We start from the raw sequence: 26,339 nt of genomic DNA, 5'->3' as shown, positions 1-26,339 counted from the left end.
CACACCCAAATCAATAAACATAATGTTTATTGATTTGGGTGTGGTTTATAATTATGACCGACGGACCAGCACTGATTTTGCAGCAAAGAACTCGAAGGTAGTGGTCTACACAAGAATATAACGGGATAAGAGAGCTGGATGGCTCCACTAAAGCTGCTAAAGATAGCTGATTAGCTGCTGGACACTGTAAAATGTATAAATACGTGGTCAATCGCCATAGCAACTATCTAAACCGTTTCCATGGAAATTCTTATTAGCATTCGCGAAAATTAGTTGTCCTACAGTAATAAATTTAAAGCTGAATAAAATACGTGTACCTTTAAGAGTCTCTCCAACTCCCTTTTATGCTGTTTGTGATACGTCTTGCAGTCTTTTATTAAATCAATCACGTTCTTCCTCTCTGTCACCTCAATGGCAGTACACTCTGTGAACTCTTGAAGCTTAACGGATGCGTTGTTGAAATCCTGTTTGAACTGAGCCCCTGCAGATTTATCTAAAAAGAGACAAATAAATGAATGATGGGTCAAAGACTTCCTCATACCCTTTAACTGAGAGAGACTACTAGTGCTAGATACATCAATGGGGAGCTGAGACAAAGCCGACGACTTGATCTTCATTTCTCCTTCAAACTTCCCCAACTCAACCAAGGAGTCTTCCAGCAAAGAAATCTGAACACACGTAAAGTAGAGAGTTATAGAGATACATAAAGTACAAGTAAACACATAACACTGTAATCCAATTACCCAAACCTCCAAACAAGAAAATGACAATAACTGCATGTACATGTACATGTATGGCATGCGGGTTGGTTAAACTAACCTTAAAATCAATTTTTTCCGACTGAGCTGCTACATTTTTACTTTCTAATACACACATAAAAGATCACATGACAATCATGTGATGAATATACTACATGTACATGTACCTAATATCTCATCAAGTTCGTTTAAGTACTCCTCTTCAAAGACACGCCTCTCTCTCCATATATGGATAATTCTTTCCACTGAAGTCTGAATCTTTAACCCTCTGCAAAAAACCAATTAAAAGTAGGCGTGGCATTACCTACCCTTATATCATACCTGACTAAAAATGTTGCCTGTTTGAGGCGGCTACTGAAAATTTCGGAGAAAACCGTAACGCCTTTCCGGCGACTGTTTTGAAGCACATCATTTATGAGGTAAAAGAGAAGTATCTTTCTATCTGGGTCAGCTGTAAAATGGGAGTGGCAATTGGTCACGTGACATGTATAAATCACCAGTACTTTGATAGAAGGTTTCAGACCAGGTTTCTGCAATGACTGAAGCATTGGCTTTGTGATGTATTATCCACAGAGAGAGGGTCTCTATGCTTTCCTGTGAGGATGTGAGACGTCTCAACTTCTCCTCCAAAGCTGACTTTGAGAAAGAAGACATTTAATACTACCTACCATATATACACGCTGAGAGGCGTAGTTTACGGTAGTTACGCGAGGATGCACGGAATGGTTAGCATTTGCATAGAGTTGAAAACAGGAGCTATTTTGAGTGTAGAAAACAAACATGTAGAGGTTTTAGAATGGTTTTTAATGTGCAGTCATGTAAAGAAAAAATGAGGAAAATAAATTCAAATTAATCAATAAGACTGTACATTGTACAAGAAGATGCATGTCCGGAAGTGTACGGAACTAAAGCAACAATCACAATGGCGGATTCTTCACCAGCTCCCTTTGATCCCAAGGAGCACCCTCACATGCGTTACAACCCTCTCTCCGGCGAATGGGTCCTCGTTTCTCCTCACAGGCTCAAGAGACCGTGGAAAGGACAGGTCAGTTGAGTTTGTCTCAGCCACGCCCACGCTAATGGGAGGGGCTGCTCCCTTTTCTTCCTTTAGGTGGAAAAAGGTCAAGATGAGGTCGTTCCTCCATGGGACCCAAAGAATCCTTTGTGTCCAAGGGCAGTCAGAGCTAACGATGAGGTGAGTTGATCAAATGCATGTATTGCAATGATAGAATAGACAGGGTTTCCAATTAAAGGCGGATTTACAATATGACATTAGGCCAGCGTACCGTCAATTTTTAATCAAAAGCGTGGGCGATTTGACCTTTTGACGCATGCTTTCCGCTGGAATAGAACCAGATTCTATTCCAGCGTCAACGTAACGTCAGGACTAGCGTAATATTGTAAATCCGCCTTAATGCATATATAGCCCGAGATGTAGCCATGGCCCAATTTTTGAGCAACTTCAAAAATTCATAAAAAATTCAAATATGGTTGGAATCAGCTCAAAGTTTCTATGCAACATAAGTGCATGTATATGTATCAGAAAGAGTTATAAAAATGGTGAATTCTCTCCTTTTCATTTTTGGTGAAATTTGATGGATGACCCTGTACTATAGTACAGGGACTTTTGCCTGATTTTTGAGCAACTTTAAAAATTTGTAAAAAAATCCAAACTTGATCAGAATCAGCTCAAACTTGCTACACAACATAAGAACATGTATATGTATCAAGAAATATTACAAAAATGAAGAATTCTCTCCTAGTCATTTTTGGTGAAATTTGGCCAAAGACCCTGTACTATAGTACAGGGACTTTGGCCCAATTTTTGAGTAACTTTAAAAATTCATAAAAAATCCAAACTTGATCGGAATCAGCTCAAACTTGCTACACAGCACAAGAGCATGTATATGTATCAGATAAAGTTATAAAAACGGAGAATTTTCTCCTTGTGATTTTTGCCAGAATCACCTATACTCTATTACTGGGTCTTTGGGCCTGATTTTTGAGCAACTTTACAATCGACTGACAAAAAGCTGCATGAGCATTATGCCAAAATCCTATGTGAATAGACTTCCTTGAATTATTATTCTCAGTGTAGATTTCAACTTGTGCTTTAATAGGTTAATCCTGACTATCAGAACACTTTTGTTTTTGGAAACGACTTCCCAGCAATGCTCAGAGGAACTCCTGAGCCAGGTATTGTGTACATGTGTGCATGCATCAAAATTAAATTATACTTTACAAATTTTAAAAGTTGCTCTAAAAATATGTACAGATTATTAAATTTTCCGATGCATAATATAATGTAGAAAGTTTGAGCTGATTTCAATAACTAAAGCTTTGGCGTTTTCTCTTTTTATATTCAGGTCCTTCAAAGCATCCACTCCTTCAGGCTGCCCCGGCTGGCGGCTCATGGTAATCACAATCACATAATTATCACATGCTTACCTCCTCCTCTTTTAGTCGTGTCATGTGTTTCCACCCACGCTCTGACGTTACTCTACCTCTAATGACCACGCCTGATATAACAAAGGTCATTGATGAGTGGGCAGTTCAGACAGAGGACTTAGGCTCCACCCATGAGTGGGTGCAAGTGTTTGAGAACAAAGGAAAGATGATGGGATGCTCCAACCCACACCCACACTGTCAAGTATACTGTCGTTTTATTTATACTTTATTTGTTAATTTTTAAAGATATGGGCTTGTCAGTTTTTACCCAACGAAGCTCAGAAATCAGTATGAGCCTCCATTTTAAATTATAAGTTCATTGCTTTTTTTTCTGCTAGGATACCAATCAGAGAGCGTACTACAAGGAACATGGGAAGCAGCTTCTTCTCGATTATGTTGAATTGGAAATGAAAGAAAAGGTATTAGTATTAACACACTTGTATCACAATCTACATTGTTACTATTTTTTTATTCTACACTATAGGAGCGTGTTATAGCTGAGAATCCTCATTGGTTAGCTGTGGTCCCTTACTGGGCATCATGGCCTTATCAAGTCATGCTTCTGCCAAAGAGACATGTTCTTCGTTTACCCGACCTCACCAGCGAAGAAAGAACAAGTGAGAAAATACATAAATGTTAGAATTCTATACAGCCTATGCTTTTCGAATATATCTTCTTGATGTAGGTCTGGCTGAAGTGATGAAAGAATTTCTTATCAAGTATGATAACCTCTTTGAGTGCTCTTTCCCTTATTCTATGGGATGGCATGGTAATAATAAAATAACCAATGAATGTACATGCATAATTGTAATGTACACATGTCTCTAGGGGCACCAACTGGATCATACTTAAAGGAGGACTGCAGGTAAGAAATGTCTCACATAATATGACTCTCACTCCTTTTCACTCTGTTGTAGTCATTGGCAGTTACATGCTATTTATTATCCACCGTTGCTGAGATCAGCTACAGTATGTAACTTATTCCTTATTACTGTACTTTGCAAAGATTGAGCTAATAGCAATTGAATTTGGTTTTTTTTTTCAATCTTAGGTGAGGAAGTTTATGGTGGGATTTGAGATGCTAGGACAGCCACAAAGAGACCTCACAGCCGAACAAGCAGCCGAGAAACTAAGATCCCTACCCAATATCCATTACAAAGTATAACACCATAGTTTTGAATAATAACATTATCTCGTATATTTTAATTCAATCCAGGTGAAACAAGAAGAGCAAAAGTAGATGTAGACATATTATGTAGATTAATTTATTTTGTGCTATTTTTTGTACATATGTAAAATGCTAACCGCCATTTTATAATAAAGAAAGCTGTCATGATTGTTGTACTTCAATATCATTTAAGGTTTCTGATGGTGTTATGGTCACATTTTTTACAATAACAGCACATCTGTTAGACTGGTATGTACCGGTGAGTGTCAGCGAGCTCCACACCTTCATTAGATTTCTATTAGAAGAAAAAATGACGTATAAATTTTAACTTCATCAATTTACTTTTTCGGACACGAAATGAGAACAGAATATTCGTTAGAAGCAATGACACTGTATTCTATAACATTAATCGTTATTGCAGCCCCAACCTATGTGTAGCATAAATCAAAACATGAAGGCACAGTGTACCTGTCCATGCAAGTCTTGAAGAGCTTTTGTCAGAAGGAAATCGAAATTTTCTATAGTAAATCTTTCATTGGGTTCTTCAAAGAAACTACAATGAAGAAATAGAATATGGTCAAGTGTGAGTCTCTTGGTGTGTGTAGCTGAGGTAAGAAAGAGAGAGGGGGCTGAGAAAAAAGAAAATTTAAGGTTTTAATGTACATTGAGAGTCTAAGGTGGGTGACCATTCCTTACCACGTGGGGGCTTCAGGTGTGCGCATGCGCACTAGCTTAAGCTGTTGTATGTGCATGGGAGATTGAGAGTGAGTGTTTTTCTCCACCAAGAGTTTCATTAAAGGTAAGAAAAGTCCACAAATCTATTCCAAAGCTCACAAAACTCTGCTATACTTCTATAGATGTCCAGTAATTATGGCTACGGCTATGGTCAAAGTTCCTTATACGCTAATTATGGCTATGGGGGCGGAGCAGGGGGTGGAGCTTCAGGTCAACAGGTGATGCCACCTCCACCTCCTGTTGCTTCGGCTTCTGTTGGCTATGGAGGGAGTGTTAATCAAGGATATGGGTACAATTACTATCAGCAACAACAAGCAGCAGTAAACTCTCAATATGCGGTAAGTGAGGGGTACTCTGCATATTGTGTTGCCCAAATTATTTATTCGTTTTTTTCTTCAAAATTTACAATGATTAAATGCTTATAATAGCAATTTTTTGTAGGCTGGGACTGCTCAAAGTTATGCCACGCCTACAACTTCCTCAAACCCCACCCCCTCTGTAATGTATCCGACTGATTATTATCAGTATGCACGGGTTGGTTCCTATTCTTATCAGCCTCAAACGACTACAGCACCTCCGACCGTATCCACTTCATATTCTCAAGCACATACTTCATATTCTCAGACTGGTTCCTTTCAGTCTCAGACCTATACTTCATATTCTCAGACTGGTACTGGTTCTTATCAGCCTCAGACCTATACTTCATATTCTCAGTCCGGGACTGGTTCCTATCAGCCTCAGACCTTGACTTCATATTCTCAGACTAGTTCTGTCACTAATTATGGGAGCTATTCCATGGCCACATCAACTCCTACTTCTGGTTCATTTTCATCAATGACTCCACAGCAACAGAAGGTAAAGAAGAAGTCAATGTAAATTCCTACTCTCTCTCTCCCCTCTCTCTTTCCCTTCTATCTCTTTCTCATCCTATCACTGTCTTTACATTCTTATTATTATTATTATTATTATTACTATTATTATTATTATTATTATTATTAATATTATTATTATTATTTATCATGCAGATTATCCAGGATTATGTTAGTGCTCGTGAAAGAGGAGGAGGAGGAGGAGGCAAAGTAAAGACACAGGCTGAAAAGAACTTTCTGAAGAAGAAGACTTATGATTCAGAGCAGAATTATTATTGTGAAGTCTGTAAAGTTGGATGTGGCTCTACCTTGGTAAGTGTCCCTTTATCGCTCTTCTACCCTTCTCTCTACTTCATTCTACATGCATCTCTCTCTCTCTCTCCTCACTCTCTCTCTCTCTGCTTCTTCCCTTTCTCTTCTAGACTTATAAGACTCATTTGGAGGGTAAGAACCATAAGAGGCGTCTCCAGCTGCAGCAGAAAGCAAACTCTGCTCCACCTGGGACCAATGATCCTTCACTTAAATGTGACGTTTGCGACATTATCTGTTCAAGCAAGGACAGCTTCCTAGCACATGTTAGAGGCAGCAAACACTTGAAGACTGTTGCTCTGTTCCGTCGTCTCGGTAAGCCCCTTCCACCAATGACCTCGGTCAAGGCACAGGATGATGGAGGCGTGCAGGTCACTGGTCCAAGGATTACGTTTGTGGGCGGGAAGAAGCTAAGCTCCACTGGACTCACGTTGGAACCTAAACCAGAGGGGATGCAGGTTTATCCCCCTGGGGCTCCCGAACCAGGTTGGTATTTGTGGGCTTGGTCTTTTATGTTTTTTTTCTTTTTTAGATGTTCCACCTAATGTCAATGAGACTCCCCCTGTTGTTAATTCATCTAATTCTGATGTAGAACCTGTTGGTAAGGGGATATATAATGTGTAATAGACTACTAATCCAATAGTACAGTGTATTTTAGTAAAAATTAAAAGGAGAGAATTCTCAATTTTAAATATTTCTTCTGGTACATATACATGTACTTATGTTGTGTAGAAAGTTTGAGTTGATTCCAATCGAGTTTGAATTTTTTATGAATTTTTTAGTAGCTCAAAACTCAAAAATTTGACCAAAGTCTGCACTATAGTACAGAGTATTTCCAACCAAAATTGAATTCTTTTCTAATTTTTAAAATGCTTCTTTGTAATTATATAGTATAATGAGAGAGATAGCTTTGTGCCACACTTTTCTTTAATTAAATGTGCACCTGTGTTATACTGTTTAAATTTACTTGTGCAGGCCTTGATCTAGTGAAGCCAGTTAAGAATCACCCAAAGTCTCCACTCTCCTCCTATCATTGCGAATTATGTGATTGCTTCTTTAATGATGAACTGGCTAGGATCTCACACTGCAAAGGACGCAGGCACCGCATCAATTACAAGGTGAACTGTGTGTACTAAATGTTGGCCTTGGTTATTGAAATTTCATGATAATTATATAGTAGAAAAAAATTGCAAAAAATGAAATTGGAAAAATGATTTTGGGGGGATGATTCATGAAAATTTTGGGCCAAAACTCTCTTAACATTTTAATTTCTGTTTAATGCCCTACCCAGGATGCCTATGATCCTACTCTAAAAGTTGAAAAGTATAAAGCGTCGACTTTGAAGAAGAAACAGAAAGATCGTATGGCTCAGGACAAAAAGAGAATCGCTAGTGGAAACTTTGGAAGAGGAGGAGGAGGAGGAGGAGGAGGAGGAGGAGGAGGAGGAGGAGGGAAGACATGGGGAGGGAGAGGATGGGGAGGGAGAGGAGGAAATGCGAATAAAGCTGAGGAGTTATTTAGATTACGTCAACAGGAAGCATCAGCCATTGCTGCACTGCATTATGGAGTAAAGGTAAGAGAAATAAATTAATGATTTTTTTATTGTTAGCCATACATGTAAATACCATAAAAAGTTGTTTGATGTGTACAGATTATTATTTATTTATTTATTTATTTATTGTGTAGGAGAAAGATTACTATCACCACCCTTCTGATCCTTACGAAGACTATCATAACTATCATCATTTCTCTGAACCATATCCCAGCAATGAGGACTGGAGTCCTAACAGAAGTCTTGAGGTATACATGTACACGTATTGTGTACTGCCTATAATACATGTATGCCTTTAGATAAGAAATCCTGCTGATGATAAGATGGTCTCTACCAAATATGGGCAGCTCTATCCCAGCGATTCTGAAGTTTGTTTAAAAATATTATTTGCATGCACAGAGTGTGTTATTTTGCTAATTAATTGCTATGAAAATGCATTTGGTGGCAGAAAATTCATGAAGAATGGAAGATTCTCTCCTGGCCATTTTTGACAAAATACCTTATGCAGTTATAAGTATAGAATTTATTAACACTGAAAGGCCTTCTCCTTTTATTATAGTCTTGTTTTTTTATTCCCTCCTCCTCCTCCTCTAGATAAAGGCTATTCAAAAAGCCGTTGTAGATATTGAAGCTGCTCTCAAGTCCTGCTCTGATGATTTGCTAATGGAAACGTGCCAACGGTAAGTATCCTGATTCCTGACCTAATATACTGACTTTTACTGACTGTGCATGCAGCGCTGCTAAAGAGAAGGACAGCACACTTACGTGAGTGTACTCAATAATGTATTTAGTCTCCTAACTTAGTTGATCCATTAATTAATAGTAATTTATCCACTGTCAAGAAGGATGAGGAATTAAGTATGTTGTTGGGCATTATTTAGAATATTTTGGGAATTTTTTGAATATTTTATAATTTCAATGCATTATAGGAGAGATTAAGGGTGTGATGCGTGTTGGTCTTCATGCTTATGATCTCCTCCTGAGGGGGCAGATGGAGATCCGCCTGGTCGTCATTTGTGCAAGTAAGTCATGCACATGTCAGTAAAGCAGACATACATGTGCACTGTAAGAAGGATATAATTATTGGATTTTTTTATTTTTATTTTTTTAGATGTTCCAACTAAGGATCTTTTGGTTGATATACATGATTCACTACCCACTAAACTCGTGGTAAGATGAATCGAATGCACATTCTTGGATATTCTAGTATATTCTAGTATTATACATGTACATTGTAAAAGATAATAGTTACCATTCTTTTAATTATTGAGCTTCACATATATTGTACATGCATGATGTGTTGCCTTTTATTTTAGGCAACAGAAGAAGCTACTTATCATGTTTCTGCTGATTTCAAGAAAGGAGAACTAATGACTATTTGTAATACTGGAGACGTGACTGTGACTGTCTTCATAAACCTCACATCTTATGCTATTGATGGAGCTTCTGGTAAGGGAAAAGAAAAAGCAGAAAGTTCACTCCTGGTTGTCTTGTACATGTACACATGAACATATTTATGAAGCACAAGTTTGTGTACATTTATGTACATGTACATGTACATACATGTAGATGTACACAAACTTGTGTATGTGTATATGTGTAATGTACATGTTTGTTGTCTAATGTTACATGTTTGTTTGTGTTATGTGTTTGTTGACATACTGTCTCTCTTTCTTAGCCTCACAGTTCACTGGCCAAGAGCTCAACCCATCACTTTGTCTGTCCAGCCTTTTGGCATTACGTCAGACAAACTGGTTCCAGGTTAACTCTCTCTCTCTCTCTCTCGCTATCCTTCACCACACACCTCTCCCTTCCTCTCTCTCTCTCTCTCGTCTCTTCTACTTCTCTCTATCTCTTTAAAAAGAGAGAGAAGGAAAGAAGCACAGAAAGAGGAGAGAGAGAGAGAGGGACTGCGAGTGTGGTAGAGGTTAGAGAGAGAGAAGGGGGTAGACCCAAGGAATTAAAGAAAGAGAGATAATTCAAATCTTCTTCACAAGAAGAGACTGTTGCTCATAGCGAATGAGCAGCCATCAATTTTAAATGTCGTATTCGTTCAATCGATGAAACCTCATTTGCAGAGACACGGGAGCGGCGTGTGCCCGATGCCTTTAAAATGTTTTGGGGTAGTAAGAGAAAGGAGTGAATGCTTGGGGCACTTTGGTTCAAGTATTATCTATCATGTTTGTAGGCTAACTGTCAGAGTATGCCCTCCTTTTCTATTGTCATGAGGATCTTCCTTGATTTGAAGCGGAGAAAGGCGGCCTTCTCTGTAATGAATGATTGGGTGAGTCCTACAAGTACATGCACTTTTTTACAAGAAAGAGTGCACAGGATAGTGAGGATGCACATACCGTATATCCTTAAATAGAAGCCGCATGCGAATAAACACCGGGGTACCAATAGATTTAAATATACAAATATAGTCTTGAAGTGACTCAGTAGTCTTGTGGATACAGTCTAAAGTTCCTGAAGTCAAGTGCATGAGGTCATGGGTTCAAATTCCGCTCTGGGCCAACGTTTTTTTATTTTAAAAATTTGTTTCGAGGTCCAAATACCATTTTAGGAAATAGACGCCTGGGCTTTTATTTAAGGAAATACGGTACATTTACTGTTGTAGCAGCTAGAGTTTTGTAAGGCATATACTATGTTGCTGTATACTGTTTATTTTGTGGTGTGTACTTTGATCTGGATTCAGAAAGTCTGTCTCTTTTATGATAACATTGTTTTTGATTAAACTAATGTTGTTACTTGTAGTTGTTTTTGACACTTGCCTTCTCATCATTTTTTGCGTAATTATCACCTACACCTGTATTATACATGTAGGCAAAGCCCCTGTACTATAGTACAGAAATTTTGGTCAAAAATGAAAAGAGAGGATTCACCTTTTTGTAACTTTTCTGATGCATATACATGTACTTATGTTGTGTAGAAAGATTTAACTGATTCTAATCAAGTTTGGATTTTTTAAAGTTGCAGTCACCGTATTGTAGTGCTTGTCAGCTCATGAAGCTCATGCTGTTTAGCTCACTTAGCATGCTTTGTGGGAAACCCACACATACATCTATATGTAATAGCTTTATGGCACTCTCTTTGTCTTTTTTCTCTTCTTTCTTTACTCTTTCTCTCTCTTTTTCTTACGTGTAGGTTTTGTTAATATTAATTCACAAATGCATCACTAGTGCTCCTCCTAATTATCTCAGACCTGGTGATATTTTCAGACGTGTCATTGAGTGCATTGCTTCTGGAGTATTTCTACCTGGTTAGTGGGTGTGGTTGTGATGGGTGTGGTTACATTGCTTGTACACAGGTTACCCTGGGTTACATGATCCTTGTGGAGGCGTTGATGCAGCTGCTAGTATGACAGCACAAGAGAGAGCTGACTTGACACTATCAGCTCAAGTTAGTTATATAATTATCATAAAATGTAGCAAGACATTCTTTTGCTAAAAATTCTGCAGATTTTTAGTTTTTGCAGTTACCTACTTTTGACCTTTTTTTGTACTGTTATTTAATTGAATTTTTGCAAAAAAATTTTGAGTCACAGATGTTTCTTGCTATCATGATAATTTTTCTTTCTCTCTAGCACTTTTTGAGGCTGATTGCCTTTAATCAGTTACATATTGTACTGGACATGTCTCCTCCTCCTAACTATGCTCCCTACTCACTTAAGATATCACCAGACAAGAGTATTGATCCTGATGAAGTTGAGGAGGAGGGAGAGGGAGAGTGGTCTAATAATGGAGAGGCAGAGGTCAAACGGATGAAGCTGGATCATATTTGACTCCTGAGAGAGAGAGAGAGAGAGAGAGAGACTGAGTCTTGACTGTATATAATAGTATCATTAACATTGACAGTAGTCATTTCTTTTTTTTTGTTTTTCTTTATTGGTCTTGTTACTTGCAGAAAAGTACACCCATACCATATGCCCACGCAGATCATTGATATACCGCCCACTCTTAATCTTTTAGATTCGGTCCCACGTGTTGTATATAAAAGGAACCGCAGACTTGATTTGTGCTTCAGTTTTGCTTCTTGCTTTCCTTGACAATAAAAAGGGATAGGGTAGTCGTCATGAATCACAAGCACTCTCTATCCAGTGGTAGTCGGAGCAGTAGCTCTAGTAGCATTAACAGTGATGACGGGGCCAGCAAAGAGGTCAGGATTGCTGTGGTTGGGCAAGGAGGAGTTGGAAAATCAGGTATGCACCGAGTCTTGCTGTATTGTACTGTCTCTGTTACCTATCTATCATAGCTCTGATCGTTCGTTTTATTACTGGAAGATTTCTTCATTCTTACAACCCAACATTAGGTAAGATCTAAAGTAGATCTTTATCATGAAATCTCTCTTTCTTTCTGTCTTTCTTTCTTCCTCTCTTTCAGAGGACAAGTACACAAAAACAATGCGAGTTGAGGGAGAATCCTATCGTCTCAGTATATTGGACACTGCAGGAGAAGTAAGTTGATTTTACTAATGCAGTATATATATATTGTATGTAAGTGCACTGCCATTATGTGGTGTATGTATGTCAACTGTCATGATAATAAGTGACATTACACTAGTTGCTCTAGCCTTATGTTTACTGGATAGGCTGGTTCCCATATCCCTCTCTCAACATCAGTTGTTTTGAAGCATTTCATGTTATGGGATAAAGCACAACAGGTGGAAATTGACATAAAAGTCCCTTTAGCTCTAGTAGTTTAGTAGTCCCCCACTTATAGTACAAAGGATGTAAGCACTTAGTACATTGTTCAGCTGCTTTTTCTGAAGAATGCAGCTCGCCAGCTGCTTGTGGTTTTTGATACTTCCTCTTCCTTGAGAGATAATCATATACTACTAATTATATAAATCCCTTTCTCTCTTGCACTTCCTTTCATTGCTCTCTCTCCTTCTTATTCCACTGTATGTTCAATGTGTTGATGTTGTGTAGGACATTGTTATCATTGATTGCTTGCATTGCTAATGTTAACTTTTCAAACACAATCTCAGTTTAGTTTCAGAAAGACTTCTCTTTTTTGTGGCTTTCCTTATGTCAACGTGAATGATAATGAAAGAGAGGGAAAGGTATAGAAGAGAGATGTGTGCCTGGAAATAAAAAGGGTAATGTGGTTTAGCCTATTAACCAAATAAGGCATACTAATTCATGTTGTTTATGACTTTGTGTGTGTGTGTGTGTGTGTGTGTGTGTGTGTGTGTGTGTGTGTGTGTGTGTGTGTGTGTGTGTGTGAGTACGTGACGTTACTGCACCTTACCTTTTAACCTTTTCTTTGTGTATTAGCGTTACAGATTAAGTTAGAGCAATCATTGTGTTTGTCCTTGTGTAAATAATATTCTCTTTGTAAACATGTCATCTACTGTCTGTTAACAATGTAGACAGACAGAGTAAAGTACAAGACCACTACATAAGAACACATAGTCTCCTATTGAAATGTTAAGTGCTTAGAAGTATGCACCAGGAAATTGCATGCCTTGATGTGTCTTGGAATTACAATTACAATTAATGTCACACCTCTTGTACAAGCAGATCTTACCACGATTGCTGCAAAGATAGTGCAATATCCATTAATCTACGTTAGTTTTTAAGTGGCAGTTGCTTATGTGGCTATATGTGAATTATGTTCTCTGTGTGTTCTATGGCACTTTTAGTTTGTGACTGTATGTGTGTCCATAGCCTTTTAACTGAGTGTGTTTGCGTTCATGTGGATACTATTTTCACATGATTATCTTATAGTTGTAGTAAGCACGGAATTGTAGATTAGTTTAGTTATAGAATTAAACCATGAGTCCGACTCATGCGTATCCCAGAATGACTCTACTACTATTATTGTGGGAATGTTTTGTGTTCAGTGCTAATGCGTGTTATGTATTTTTGTCTGGCTTTAAAGTGGTATCATCAGCTGGCATGCATTCCTTACTAATGTTTTGTTTTGTGTCTCTTAATTCAGGGGTTTAATGTGTTCTCAGTCTTTCTGTCTCTGAATCTTGTTTATTTTAAAGAATATGGTGGATTTTACTTGCAATTAACCTCCCCTTTCTCTTTCTCTCTTTCTCTCTCTCTCAGGATGATAGACATATCATGTATTACTTCAGTTTCTCTCACGTCCTCCTACTTCTCTTTGATCTCAATGACCGATCCTCCTTTCGCAAGGCCAGACTGATACGTCAGAAGGCAGACGCTCACTGGCACGGCTCTCGTCCGATCTCCACGGTCCTCGTTGGCTGTAAAGGAGACATGGAGAGGAAGGTATCTACTTCAGAGGCTCTCGCTGTTGCTAAAGAGCTTGATTGCTGCTATGTCGAGACCTCAGCTGCCGAGGGTCATAACTGTGCCCTCCCTTTTAAAACCGCCATCAAAATGTACTCTCATCTCTACACTGATCGATTTGATATCATGGACTCCGGTGAACACACCAATAAATCGTCCAGAGGGATAATCCGCAGACTCCTAAGTCCGATGTCATCCGGGAAAAGGGAGTCACGGGACTTGTCTCCTTTACGTCTACCGGCTGCTAGACATTCGGAACTTTCTGTAGTCTCACCACTTCGATCGTCAGTCTCTTTTAACAGCCAGACCCCAGAGGGACCGGAACCAATCACTATCACTATCAGTATGGAAAGCTGATGGTTCCATGATTCATTTCACACAACTGTATTACTCATTCACTTGTTTCTGCTTATTATAAATTTTATTAATTTTTAAATGCACCAACACTGTCACATTAACTTTACCTGCTCTTCTGATTCTATTAATTTTGTAAAACGGTCATTGTGCTGTTATAAAATGGTATTGTTTGATTTTAGAAGTTATCTTTGGCAAGCCTGAGCTTAACAAGTGTTTGTCTGTGTACAGTTGGCCATGATACCGACGTGGCAACAGTAACCTAGCAACAGTAACATAGCAACAGTAACCTAGCAATTATAAAATAAAATATTAATTTTTTAAAAATTACTAATTTTAATTTTTATAATTTCAATGCCAGGAATGTTCCCAAAAAAACTTTTCTCTGGGATTTATCTAGGAAAACTTTTTTTCCAGGAAATTTTGTCGAAAAACTTCATTTTTTTGAAGAGAATTTTGCTGGGAAACTTTATTTTTCCCAAAAAACTAAATTTTTTTCAGAGAATTTGCCCGGAAAGCTTTTAAAAACTTTATTTTTCCCAGAAATTGTGCTGGAAAACTATATTTTTCCAGGAAATTTTGTCGCAAAAAATTTTTATAGCAGCACTGTCACAATTCCTTACTCTCTAATTTATAGATTGTAATTAATGTAATTATAATTATAAAAAGAGAATGCAATGCTGATAGTATCTAATGATAATAATAATTAATGACATAAAAATTATGACTGGGAAAGATAAAAATAATAACGGGAAAATTCAGTCTCCCTCGATTCGCTTGTAAGTTTTCAAAATGACAAAGTCTCTCGCTATTTCGTCGCTATGTCTCAAGGCTAGTACCGTGAGAAAGGCCCGCCCACGCTCATCATGAAACAATGCTCCATTGAGATTCATAGTGTATACTCTGCTCTTCATTATGACGTCAAAAGGTACCGAGGCCACACCCAATATCTGATCACCGCCTATGAGAGGCTTGTGTTTCACTGTTGCTTGCAACTGGCAATATTCAGTTGGAGGAAGTGTACTATGAAATGAAGAAATAAAAAGTTTCATTTACCATTATTATTATTATTATTATTATTATTATTATTATTATTATTATTATTATTATTTATTTATTATCATTGATTTTAATTTGCTTACAATTTGAATGTGTGGTTAATGTCAGCTGCTGAGGTCGCTCCAGTGCTGTATCTGTACTTTGAGAATTGCTGACAGTTTGGAAATATAAAATTAAAATCAATGAATATCTTGAAACCACTAGAAGCTAAAGAAAAAGGGAGAGAGTTAAGATTAATCTATTACAGTGAGATTTAAAACTAATGCATATGCTGATTTCAAATGCCATAATTCAAAAATAATACTTAAAATTGGTTTGTTCTTTGAAGCTATTAAAATTTTCTTATTCGCAAGGTACATGTATTTGAAAGCAACAGCCAACTCTGATTAAGTTTTGTAATAAATGGGTACTTACAATGGCTGAGTGATTTAATATCTTTCCCAGATATTACTAAAAGAGAGTGAGATAATGCAAGTACAATAAATACTGGTTGGTGGTTACCTCTTAGTGTACCATCCATTCCACCAGAAGCTGGTCTCCTACCAATATTCAGTTCAAGGGACAACTCTCCATAAGAATCTCTGTCAATTTGACCTACAACAACATAATAAGTAAAATACTATATAGTTTCCTCATATATATTTATAATAGGCCTGTTAGTTCATATTTATAATAGGCCTGATTTATTTTAAGTGTTTCTTACTATCGTATTTAAATGATTTCAGACATTCTCCTATCAGTGATTCAGTCGTTTGACGGAACAGTTTCGTGATTGCTTTCATTTGCTTTACGTTACGACTCAGTGTAGACTCCTTCACTCCAGCATGATCATCCATAAAAAACTCCTTCGGAAACAAAAAATTGTAATAAAAATCATAGGACGTATCCGTTATTCACGTTAATATTTAAGAGGACAAAATAATGATGTTATAATGCTGAGTGTGTGGTCAAACCTTGAAAAGATCAATGATGAGGTCTAATAATGCACACTGTCTTTGATTATAATTGACATGGTGGAAGACACTCTCAACTTGTTCCCCAGTGATAGCTGTTAGGTTCGGCAGTAGCAGACACTGGAATCCTTCCATTACTACAAACCATAGCTCCTTTAAAAGAGAGAGGGAGAGAGAGGGAGGAGGGAGATAATTTATCACAAGTTCAATATGTAAATGGTGCAAGCCAACTGATTTTTAAAATGATCATATCTCGAGAAATCAATATGGATCAGAAAATGTATTTAAAATGAGAAGTAATTTCAGACAAGGAGAAAAGTCATCAACTTTCCTTTGCTCTTACTTTTATTAATTTCGGTAAAAGCGTGTCTTTCTCACAAACCTTTCCAATCTTTTCAGCCCTACAATCACCACAAGTTATTAAAAGTTATGAACCAACAGTTAATTAACTACCTTGCAAACAGTGCATCTAGTACAAGCTCAACCATCACTTTTGCATCAGCTCTAGTAGCAGAACCCTGTGCCTTTAATCTACATTATCAATGGCTAATGATTTCATAGTGGTCACACGCCCACTCACTTCATTAATTCCTCTTGCATGTGTCTCATATGATTCCATATGGATTCCTTCTGACTACAAGGTGGGCATGGTCAGTAATGATTACTAAGACTCCGCCTACCTGTTCATTACGAAGGGACACCAAGTGTTTAATTGTTTAGTTAGTATCGTCTGTAAGTCTTGGAGCTCCTCAGTGGCCTGGGGGCCAGCATTCTACGAATATCATTATGTTAATATGTGCCCATAAACTACTATTAATACTATTAACAGATTAGCTAACCTCAGGTCCATGCATTGCTTCGAATATGCTTTGAACTCCGAAACGAATGAACTGAAAGTTATTGAGCAACATCAGTGTCTATAACAGAGAAAGAATTATAAGTATAGTATATGTACATGTACATGCATGTACATACAATGTCTAGTTTAGAGCCAGCATTTGGTATCTCAACTGAAGCAAGATCAATGTAATGTAGAATAAGACTTTTAATAACCTGAAATGAGGCAATATGCAAGAATAAGGCATATACATGTTAAAATACTAAAACATTCAAATTACTTTTGAATATTCAAAGAGATAAATGTGTCTGAGGTCCAACTGATCAGAGTCAAGTCCTTGAATGAGCTCTTGCCCCTATTAGGAAAACATCATTATGACTACTAGTTGTAAAGCCAAATAAAAACTTTATAATCATTTGTACGACTACTGCACATGTACATGTAAATATACATGCACATGTACATGTATGCACCTTGTGAAAGTACACAAACATGTCGTAAGCAGAAGCTGAAAAGTTTTGATTGCTATCAGGTTGAAAGTGAGCTGCTTTATCGTGCTCCCAACTGTTGTTGACGAAATTGAGAGCATTTTGTTGAAAGTCCTGTATCCAGTACTTGACTGCCGGCTCAAACCAATACGGGTACTCAAGTCTCTCAAGGTTTTTCTCTAGCTTTCTAACTCTCTCTTCGTAGAATTTCTTCACCTATACATGGAATTAGAAATAATTTGTAGTAAAAAGAATAAAAGTTATATGTACCAGTAAAAGTAAGTGAATAGCTTCAATAGGTGGGAATACGTTTAAATTATCATCAACTGCAGAAAGGAATAGGTTAGTAGAAACAGGATATCATTATTGTATTGTTTCAGGAGTCTACCTTTAAACAAATCCTGAATTGTTTCTTTGAAAAGATTCCAAAACTCTATCATTGAAACTGCATCCAATTCAAAATCAACATACCTATATATAATAATAGCAAAGATAAATTTCCCATTCTTCTCCCCCCCTCTCTCTCTCTCTCCTCTTTTTAATACTTTTTAATGTATGGCTGATAGACTGTCTTGTCCTCCACAATGGCAGATATGATTTGTTTTAGCAAGCTGTAATAAAATTCAAAAGGTGATGCATTCTTGTCAAGTGCTGGGTGTCCCTCATAGTCATCAGGGATCAGCTCTTGTACAATGTCATCAAAAGTTGTCCTAGCACACTCCTTTATAGAAGAAAAAAAAAGCAAAAAATTAAAGGTTTAAAATCTGATAAAAAGAAAAAAAAAGGAAGTGACCCGGACGTGATTTGAACACGCAACCTTCTGATCTGGAGTCAGACGCGCTACCGTTGCGCCACCGAGTCAGCTCTGCCCAACCATGCAATGTTTTGTGTATTAAAACTACAGCATTACCTTCATTGCTCCTTCAATAGCTTTGGAGACATTTCCTACCCTTGAAGCACTTTCTATACCAACAGCCTGAGAAAATTAATGAATAAGAAGCCATGATTTGTGTCCTTTACCTTTCTTTCAAAATCACAAACAGTTTTGAGCAATTCACATGTGTTTGTCAATTCGGTTAGCTTCTCTTTGCTAGTGACAGGGTAAGAGTCCTAATAGTGGAGAATAAAGGAATATATAAGTCATATGTAGCGGTTGTGTGATTACTCTGTAGCTCTGTAGATTCAGTAGCAGCTGTCCAGTTAGCTTTTGAATGAGCTGTGCAACTTTGTCACGCTGTATAAAGAAAGAAACCAATAACCATGTACTTGTAAGCACAAAAAAGCAATAGAAACGGGGAATAGTCATATAATCAATAAGAAGTAGCTCTTGGACTTACTCCAAAGTTGCTAGAGTCCAGTAGCTCCACCATTAATGTCTGGAGTCCAACTCCTCTAATGGCGTTCTCCTCTGCACTCAGGTGAAACATCATTTCTCTGGCATGTACTAGTATATTGTTCATAGCTTTGTACGGGTTAGCAAGTAATAGGGAATGATCAAGAATTAATTTGAAATGTCTAAAGAGAAAAAAATTAATGCATGATAACGAAACGAGCCCCTCTCTCTCCTCCGCTCACACTAATAGTCGGTATATCTGTTCTACGGCGAATCTTTTAGCAAACTCATCAATGATATCTTGAGCAACACCAGGCAATAGATCACACTTATCTTTATGATCCTAAACACATCACGTGAAGATCACACGATGGTCATGTGACTTTAAACTCACTGTACTGCATATTACTAGATCTTTCTGCTTTCTGAAATGACAGTGAAGAAACAGTTGCTAGAGAGAGAATGAAGAATGAGAGAGAGAGAGAGAGGAGGTCAAATATGGTATTCAAGTCACATGACCACATACCTCGTGTAGCTGTGAGTACATTATGTGATATGGTGCTATGAGAAATTCACCAGCTATCTTTGAGGATAGTGTTAACTGGATTGAGCCAGAAACAATGTTATCTGCCGTTCTCTTCTCTAATAATAACAACAAAAACAATAATGACAACGGTAAACAACAATATGACAAACAATGTACATATTCATATATATGTAAGGAAATTGAATTGTATGGTACGTTGGTACTGTGTATAAAGCTTACCTAGTTTGTACCAGAGTGTGTTTGCTGCACCTAGTCTTAACACTTCAATGATCTTCTGTCCCAAAAAGTGATCGCCTTCGGATGTCATCCTGTGAGTTAGTTTACTCATTGTAGTGTGTCTCTCGTTCCTGAGAGGGAAAGAGGGAGGGAGGGAGAGAGAGAGGGAGAAGGAGAGAGAGAGAGAGAGAGAGAGAGGGAGAGAGAGAGAGAGAGAGAGAGAGAGAGAGAGGGGGAGAGAGAGAGAGAGAGAGGGAGAGAGAGAGAGAGAGAGAGAGAGAGAGAGAGAGAAGAGGAAAGAATTCAAAGGAATTAAGTAAGAGGACATATAATTATTTGAGAGAATTAAGGAAGCATGCACATCATGCACAACTATGCAGCTACTACAACTCACCACACTCTAATCTTGATCGGTTCCAAGTAATTCTGGCACTCACTACAACCATTGAACACATTAAGACAAACAACATAAACAAATTGATAAATAAATTATAGACTAGCTGTACATGTAGGCACACTATAGTAAATAATAATAATAACAATAAAGACACTCACAATTGGAAGTCTTCACTCCATTGAGGGGAATGGTGTACTTCTTTGTAAGCTTTAGTTCTTTTCTTTTCTCCTCCAACATCAATAGACACATACAACCTCTTGCCTTCTACGTATGTACATATACATATTTGTTACTAAGGTTACCATTAACCACACCCACACTTACCGGCCTGCTCGTTGAAGGCAAGACCTTGAGCTGCAATGACTACAAAAGATAAATTGATGATTTAGAACATTAACTGATACAGTACAGAAATCTTAGCATTAACACTGATACTGAGATATCAAGACTGAATCAGTGTCGATGTAGGTGCAATCTTTCCTGCCATACCTTTAATGTCCACAATAGCAGTGAACTTCCTAGCTAGATCTTTGATGGTAGAAGTCACCTCATCAATGATATTAGAGTTCTCCACATCAGTGATGCTGAATGCTTCCCTAGAATAAGAGAGAGAGAGAGAGAGGGAGGCAGAGAGAGGAAGAGAGAGGTATTGATCTGGTATGTATGTGCATGTACATGTTCATACTTTAAAAGATCAAACTTTTTGCTTTGACTGACAACAGTTTTCCTCATAACTTCAGTAATGACCATCAGATGAGACTCTTGCACTGACGAAGACTGAGAGTCCCTTACTGGAGGAAGAGAGAGGAGAGCTGGTTATAATGAATACAAAAAACTCACTGTGAAAACAATCGTGCTTTGCAGACGCGGCACATTTCTTGTGAGAATTTTTACCACATTCTGTGTAAAAAATGAAAATATTATCATAATAAGAACAACAATAATAAAGATACAAGCATAATAGAGAGAGAATGTTGAGATGGGAATATATGGAGATGTACTTTCACACTGGACTCCTTGTTTGGCTAATCCCCAAATGAAGCCCTCGCACTCTCCACAATACGTGAAGGACTTGTAAGACTTCTCTACAAACTGATGAGCATGTAGACCTGAGAGAGAGACAGAGGGAGACAGAGAGACAGAGAGAAGAGGAGAGATGAAGAGAAGGAGAGAGAGGGTCAAATGAAAAGATAACATGCTGTACCATATTACATGCATATTTAGAGAGAATGAATGGTAAACATTATCTAAAAGCTACACAATAATAATAATAATAATATACATGAAGACTAACTTGAGGCAGGATATATCATAGCCTGTAATGCCTTCTTGTACACATGTATCCTCTATACAAAAACAACACACATCATAACACATTGATTCATCGTCTTTAATAGCTAGATGCATATAAACAATGTACATTGGAATCCTGATACACTACATATGGTAATTGGTGAACAATGTAAAAGTTAAAGGGTAGCTAATTCTATAATTACTATAACTGATGAGTAATAGTGCATCAAGCTATAGTGCGTAAGTTGATAGTACTAATTGATTATAAGATTACAAAATTCCCCTACACTAATAAGCCTGTAGTATCCAGGGTACAGGAAATTATGCACTGTTGCCATTATTACTGGCATAGCCTCACTATACAAGCATAAATTAGCACTAAATGTATCTAGAAATAATACCATAATACTTACAAAATCTTCATCAATTGTTTCTTTGACTGCGTGCAGTGCCTCCCTACTCCTTTGCCTCGTCTTCAACCTTTTATATACCTAACAAAGATCAATACGTGTAAGTGTAACTGAAAATACACTGTGTTCATGTAGGAGTTGACTTAGTGTGCAAATTATAAAAATTAATGAAAATTATCGTAAATGTTGTCAGTACAGTAGAATGTGTATTGATAAGGTATATGCTTACTTTCTGTGAGAATGAAGCTACTTGATCATCACTAACTACTGTCGTCTCTATCTTCTTGAGGCCTTGCATGTGACTGACACTGTTAAAGAGAGGGAGAATTCGAATAATTAGAGAGAAAATAATATATAATTATTGCATGCAATAAAGAGACAGTGTGTATTATATATACCGCTGTCTCTTCCAAATTGCATTCCTCCTTTTCCTAAACTTATCCTCCTTCTCATCTTCCTCGCACTCCTCATTGTTATTTTGTCTATCAGCCATTACAACTACAACAACAACAGTAACAAATTATATAGCTCAGACTCTATACACAGGCAGCCAGATTGAAGAAGATAAAGATTTAGAGCTACAGCAATCACTGAGCCACTGTATACACAATCCCCCTTAGCACAGGCAGGCAGAGATAGGCTCAGTGGTGGACTCCAGGTACAGCTACTGCTCCTTCTCTACTATTCCTCTGAAACTGAATGCTAGTGTCAAGTTTATGGTGAATTTATAAACCCAGGAAGCCAAAAACATGCACTATAATCATGTTGTAGTAGACGCCGCGCACGATGCATAGTTTAATACACACGCACAAGTATATACATGCATAATTTATATGCGACTTGAATTTTCTTCCCAGCTATCTTATGCCGGTATTGTTGTTTATATTTCCAATGCTGTTTTCCTTTATAAAAGCTATGTCATCATTAAGTGTTTGTTTAGCGTACGGCGAACTGCCAATCAAACCAAACCCCAAAACTATCCCAAGCCACACCTAAACCATAACATGACCACACCCACTAAACCACGCCTACTAAATTAGCCACGCCCATTAACTCAAATAATATACTTACAGATCTGCTAGGGACCCTCCTCTTCCACGATTGGGCCTTCTGATAGATCCCTCGTCTCTCAACTAAGAACAACATAAGATGCAAAAATAAAATAAGTCAAAATGTACTCTTATGAATTCAGGTTTAGAGAGAACCGACTGCCATTTTTCTCTTGCTGTTAGTTTTACAGGAGGTGGTGTATCGCCGTCTATTTCATCATCGTCTTCCTCATCAAGGAAACTAACTTTTCGGTTCTTCTTGCTGAGATGAGGGTTGACGGCTACGACTTTCTTTACTTCGTCTGGGTACTCAAATTTTCCTGGCTGTTTGTCTGGGAGAGGGAGTTTTTTCTTGTGCAATTGAACGTGCTGATATGATATGACTTTAGCCTATTAGAAGAGAAATAAAGGGAGAATTTAATTTTATGTAGTTTTTAAAAAATGCAACTTCATTATAGCACCGTACAATTAAAACTTTACTGAAAAGTACTTTGAGAATTATTACATTTTGTGACATATTGATCATAAAATTTTACAATGCAGCATATACTATAGTACCTCTTCTTGTAGTGTGAGTCTCAGCGAATTTAACTTCTTTTCAAGCATCTCTAATTCCTTACGTGGAATATCTACAAAATGATACATAAAATATGATATAAATACTTATAATATAAAGGTTACACATGACGTAAAGAGCTTGTGTGCTTGTGTATGGTTTTAGTAAAAGAACATGTACATAGTTTGCATGTTTGTGTGTAGGTTCAAAGACTTACTCTGTGGTAGTTCAAAATGCATGTCCAAAACAAGAGAGTGATTAGTGGGAGAGTCATCATCACCATCATCAGCTAACACCAAATTATAAGACTGACCATCAGATTTCTGAGGGAGAGAGAGGGAGAGGAGGGAGGGAGGGAGGGAGGGAGAATGATAATAAAGTGCGAAAGGGTGAAAGGAAGTATTAGAAAGTTGAAAGGAAGCAAAAGGAAGAAGTAATAGAATTAAACCAATAAATCACAATATACATAAACAAACAATGATCTGCTACTGTACAAATAAGCCAGTTTCCCTTGGGTGACAAAATACACTACATACATATATACATGTAACTGTATATAATCAATAGTATAAATACATGTATATATGAATGTAATATAAATATACATAATTTTAGTAAGTGAGTATGTGCAGGCACAGCCTTCTCTCACTCTATGGCTAAAAGGATTATCAGTTATATTAATAATACTATTAATAGTATAAATAATGATGTCATTTTATGTTAATAGTGAATCAATTAAGGACTACTAATGTAATTATCAAAGTAATCCAGCATTCTTCTTAGAAGATAAACATCACTTCTCTAGGCTATGCACTCGTGCATGCATTACTGTACTGGAGTGTATTTCCTTTTCCTCATAAAACAAGGAGTGCATCAGTGACTTCACTTAGTCACAAATGACTAAACACACAAACAACATGCAAAATGATCATAAACACACAATGCCAGAGCACACAATCCAAACTAAGCCATAAAATGGCCAAGTGCACATTCACATGAACACAATTGGTATGTATGTACATGTACGTGAATGTGGGGATTGGGATTACTGGGATTTGTAATGGAGGGGGATTTGTAATGGAATTATTTGGCAGCTCTCTTGCAAATAAAGAAACAATAAAGCAAAAACAACAATAACCTTATTGTATTACTAAATAACAATTAAATGGACTGACTGCCAAGCCAGTAGATACATGTACATGTACATGTACATGTACATGTACATGTACATACAAACTAATGTAGGCATCTACTATTGATGTACAGTGGAATGTTAGAGTAGGTTTGAAGAATAGGATATTAAGTTACAGTGTGTGTGTTATTAGGGAAAAGTCAACTTAGCATATCGTAATTGCTACTAGAATGTAATTTGATAGTAGAGCTTTAAAATAATAGTAAGTATTATGGTATCAATAAGATAGGCATATAGTACAATCACAAAAGGAAAGGCTATTTCTCTCTCTCTCTTTCTCATCTTTGACTTGTTTTGTCAATACAGCTAATTTCTATCATCAATGAATCCATAACTATAATAGTCCAGCACACACACACACATACTTTATTGGTAATATTGTATTATGATGAAGTATTTATGGTATTACGAGTGCAGCTGGTAAATGGATGACAGGTGCTTTAAATAACGAAAGATCAGAGGCTCGGTTTATGTAACACCAATAATAAAAACAATACCAGCGAGGGGTCATAAACAGAAGCATGTGTTAACTTCTATTTACTGTAGCAGTGAGCCCATGGAGGAATTGGATTTATCCCATAGCAAAATAGAAGAAATGGAGCAAAAATATTTTATGAGAAATAATGGCTGTAATTTCAACTGTATTGTACTGTATTTGGGTGTGAGTTTACTTTGTTTGAGTGCCTGATGGAGTAGAGTGGTACCATTGTGTGACCAAGGAGCTGCTGGCGCAGGAAGGACGAGGAGTAGAGCTCGACCCACAGATCACCAACAATGTGATCAACTTGACTGAGAGAATCAAGAGAGAGGAGGGCAGAGGAAAGTGGAAAAATAAAGGAAAGTTGTATGAGAGAAGAGTAATAGTTGAATTGAATATTTAATGTGACACATTAATGATGATATTGAGTGCCTCTGTCTACACTCAATACTAAGCAAGCACTTTATAGCTATACATTTCTCAGTTTCTCTTACAAGAAAATATCTTCATTCCAGACCGGTTTTGCGAGAGACTGCTTGTTAGTCACCTTGGTTACTTCATTGACACTTGCTCTAACGAAAAGACTCGTCTCTATCGAGGGAGAGAGGAAACACAAACAATAGTGACTGCTGCAATTTGGCAACATGCACTAGCTCTTGCATACCTTCAAGGAGATCTATGACTCCGGAATATACTACAATAGAGAAGACATACACCAGGGTAAAGGATGATAATATGAATAAATGCTTACCGTGGAGACAGAGATTGAGGCTGCTCATCTTCTTGCCCCTTTTCCTTCTCTTTTCTGCATCAAGAAACTTTACAAGTTCCCGACCGGTAACATAATTGCCGGTACAACCACGCCCATAATTTGCGTGCCAAATGAAAATAAAATCATGTTAAAACAGAGTCGATTCTGCTCCAATACAGCAATCATAGACATATTAAAGGATGGTAGCAGTTTATAAACTCTAAGCAGCAGCGTATCATCATTAATAGTTATAATAATAATAACAGTGAGAGACTGCCGGTGCAACTTTTGGTAAACAAAATAGCTAATTGTTCGTAATAAATA

General features: G+C 37.4%; 6 protein-coding genes and 1 non-coding gene across 8 annotated transcripts in view; 3 read left to right on the top strand and 4 right to left on the bottom strand.

Annotated features, from left to right (window-relative positions):
* LOC100634407 (regulation of nuclear pre-mRNA domain-containing protein 2-like) overlaps positions 1-1,493 on the bottom strand; it is a 3,447-nt gene extending 1,954 nt beyond the window's left edge. The window contains exons 1-6 of the mRNA XM_003389104.2: positions 1,262-1,493; positions 1,080-1,209; positions 926-1,026; positions 820-863; positions 542-668; positions 318-493 (exon numbers count right to left, since the gene is read on the bottom strand). Of these exons, the coding sequence (XP_003389152.1) occupies positions 318-493; positions 542-668; positions 820-863; positions 926-1,026; positions 1,080-1,209; positions 1,262-1,412 (729 nt within the window). The 5' untranslated portion in view covers positions 1,413-1,493. The remainder of the gene's footprint in view (positions 1-317; positions 494-541; positions 669-819; positions 864-925; positions 1,027-1,079; positions 1,210-1,261) is intronic.
* An 86-nt stretch (positions 1,494-1,579) lies between these two features.
* Positions 1,580-4,556, top strand: LOC100633268 (galactose-1-phosphate uridylyltransferase-like). Its single transcript, XM_003389095.3, has 13 exons — positions 1,580-1,803; positions 1,870-1,953; positions 2,879-2,954; positions 3,125-3,173; positions 3,222-3,408; positions 3,453-3,494; positions 3,545-3,625; positions 3,691-3,823; positions 3,892-3,975; positions 4,035-4,071; positions 4,124-4,175; positions 4,258-4,365; positions 4,423-4,556. Exons 1-13 carry the CDS (start codon positions 1,681-1,683, stop codon positions 4,444-4,446), a joined length of 1,080 nt encoding a protein of 359 aa, XP_003389143.2. The 5' UTR covers positions 1,580-1,680; the 3' UTR covers positions 4,447-4,556.
* On the bottom strand, positions 4,437-5,090 carry LOC109584936 (ribonuclease P protein subunit p14-like). Its single transcript, XM_020000851.1, has 4 exons — positions 5,038-5,090; positions 4,843-4,927; positions 4,717-4,802; positions 4,437-4,669 (listed from the first exon to the last, which is right to left on the bottom strand). Exons 1-4 carry the CDS (start codon positions 5,061-5,063, stop codon positions 4,537-4,539), a joined length of 330 nt encoding a protein of 109 aa, XP_019856410.1. The 5' UTR covers positions 5,064-5,090; the 3' UTR covers positions 4,437-4,536.
* On the top strand, positions 5,080-11,757 carry LOC105314000 (zinc finger RNA-binding protein 2-like). 2 transcript variants are annotated; one of them, XM_020000847.1, is made up of 21 exons: positions 5,080-5,173; positions 5,232-5,447; positions 5,551-5,964; positions 6,135-6,290; positions 6,401-6,773; positions 6,820-6,888; positions 7,263-7,405; positions 7,579-7,860; positions 7,974-8,087; positions 8,139-8,207; positions 8,434-8,519; positions 8,575-8,604; positions 8,663-8,697; positions 8,769-8,861; positions 8,951-9,009; positions 9,156-9,288; positions 9,518-9,600; positions 10,028-10,123; positions 10,984-11,098; positions 11,147-11,238; positions 11,423-11,757. In XM_020000847.1, the coding sequence occupies exons 2-21, from the start codon at positions 5,232-5,234 to the stop codon at positions 11,618-11,620; spliced, it is 2,856 nt and encodes a 951-aa protein (XP_019856406.1). In that variant the 5' UTR covers positions 5,080-5,173; the 3' UTR covers positions 11,621-11,757. The 2 variants fall into 2 exon arrangements, with proteins under 2 accessions (XP_019856406.1, XP_019856407.1); XM_020000848.1 differs by lacking the exons at positions 9,518-9,600; positions 10,984-11,098; positions 11,147-11,238; positions 11,423-11,757 and having other exon boundaries at positions 10,028-10,114.
* Positions 11,758-11,795: 38 nt separating this feature from the next.
* LOC100634285 (GTP-binding protein rhb1-like) lies at positions 11,796-14,657 on the top strand. The gene is made up of 4 exons (XM_003389103.3): positions 11,796-12,037; positions 12,091-12,147; positions 12,219-12,292; positions 13,898-14,657. Exons 1-4 carry the CDS (start codon positions 11,911-11,913, stop codon positions 14,456-14,458), a joined length of 819 nt encoding a protein of 272 aa, XP_003389151.1. The 5' UTR covers positions 11,796-11,910; the 3' UTR covers positions 14,459-14,657.
* Positions 14,658-15,099: 442 nt separating this feature from the next.
* Positions 15,100-26,155, bottom strand: LOC100634159 (protein unc-13 homolog A-like). Its single transcript, XM_020000852.1, has 43 exons — positions 26,016-26,155; positions 25,929-25,958; positions 25,759-25,855; positions 25,458-25,575; positions 23,812-23,917; positions 23,597-23,667; positions 23,168-23,428; positions 23,061-23,122; positions 22,219-22,297; positions 21,993-22,070; positions 21,581-21,632; positions 21,288-21,395; positions 21,127-21,186; positions 20,972-21,077; positions 20,776-20,882; positions 20,611-20,649; positions 20,445-20,550; positions 20,284-20,325; positions 19,893-20,020; positions 19,653-19,768; positions 19,521-19,577; positions 19,369-19,469; positions 19,131-19,308; positions 18,959-19,027; positions 18,814-18,903; positions 18,704-18,769; positions 18,339-18,514; positions 18,182-18,264; positions 18,064-18,119; positions 17,779-18,009; positions 17,586-17,660; positions 17,443-17,520; positions 17,307-17,384; positions 17,148-17,239; positions 17,048-17,101; positions 16,921-16,998; positions 16,811-16,868; positions 16,468-16,620; positions 16,218-16,359; positions 16,016-16,108; positions 15,929-15,964; positions 15,598-15,721; positions 15,100-15,478 (listed from the first exon to the last, which is right to left on the bottom strand). The coding sequence occupies exons 1-43, from the start codon at positions 26,041-26,043 to the stop codon at positions 15,214-15,216; spliced, it is 4,227 nt and encodes a 1,408-aa protein (XP_019856411.1). The 5' UTR covers positions 26,044-26,155; the 3' UTR covers positions 15,100-15,213.
* Positions 18,583-18,654, bottom strand: Trnaw-cca (transfer RNA tryptophan (anticodon CCA)). Its single transcript has one exon. It is a non-coding gene; the product is annotated as a tRNA-Trp (tRNA).
* Positions 26,156-26,339: the final 184 nt, after the last annotated feature.

This window comes from Amphimedon queenslandica, unplaced genomic scaffold (assembly GCF_000090795.2).
Source record: "Amphimedon queenslandica unplaced genomic scaffold, v1.1 AMPQUscaffold_13148, whole genome shotgun sequence".
In the NCBI taxonomy this organism is placed as follows: Eukaryota; Metazoa; Porifera; class Demospongiae; order Haplosclerida; family Niphatidae; genus Amphimedon; species Amphimedon queenslandica.
Note: the sequence above shows the minus strand (reverse complement) of the source record. Positions and strands in the feature narration are given on the sequence as shown.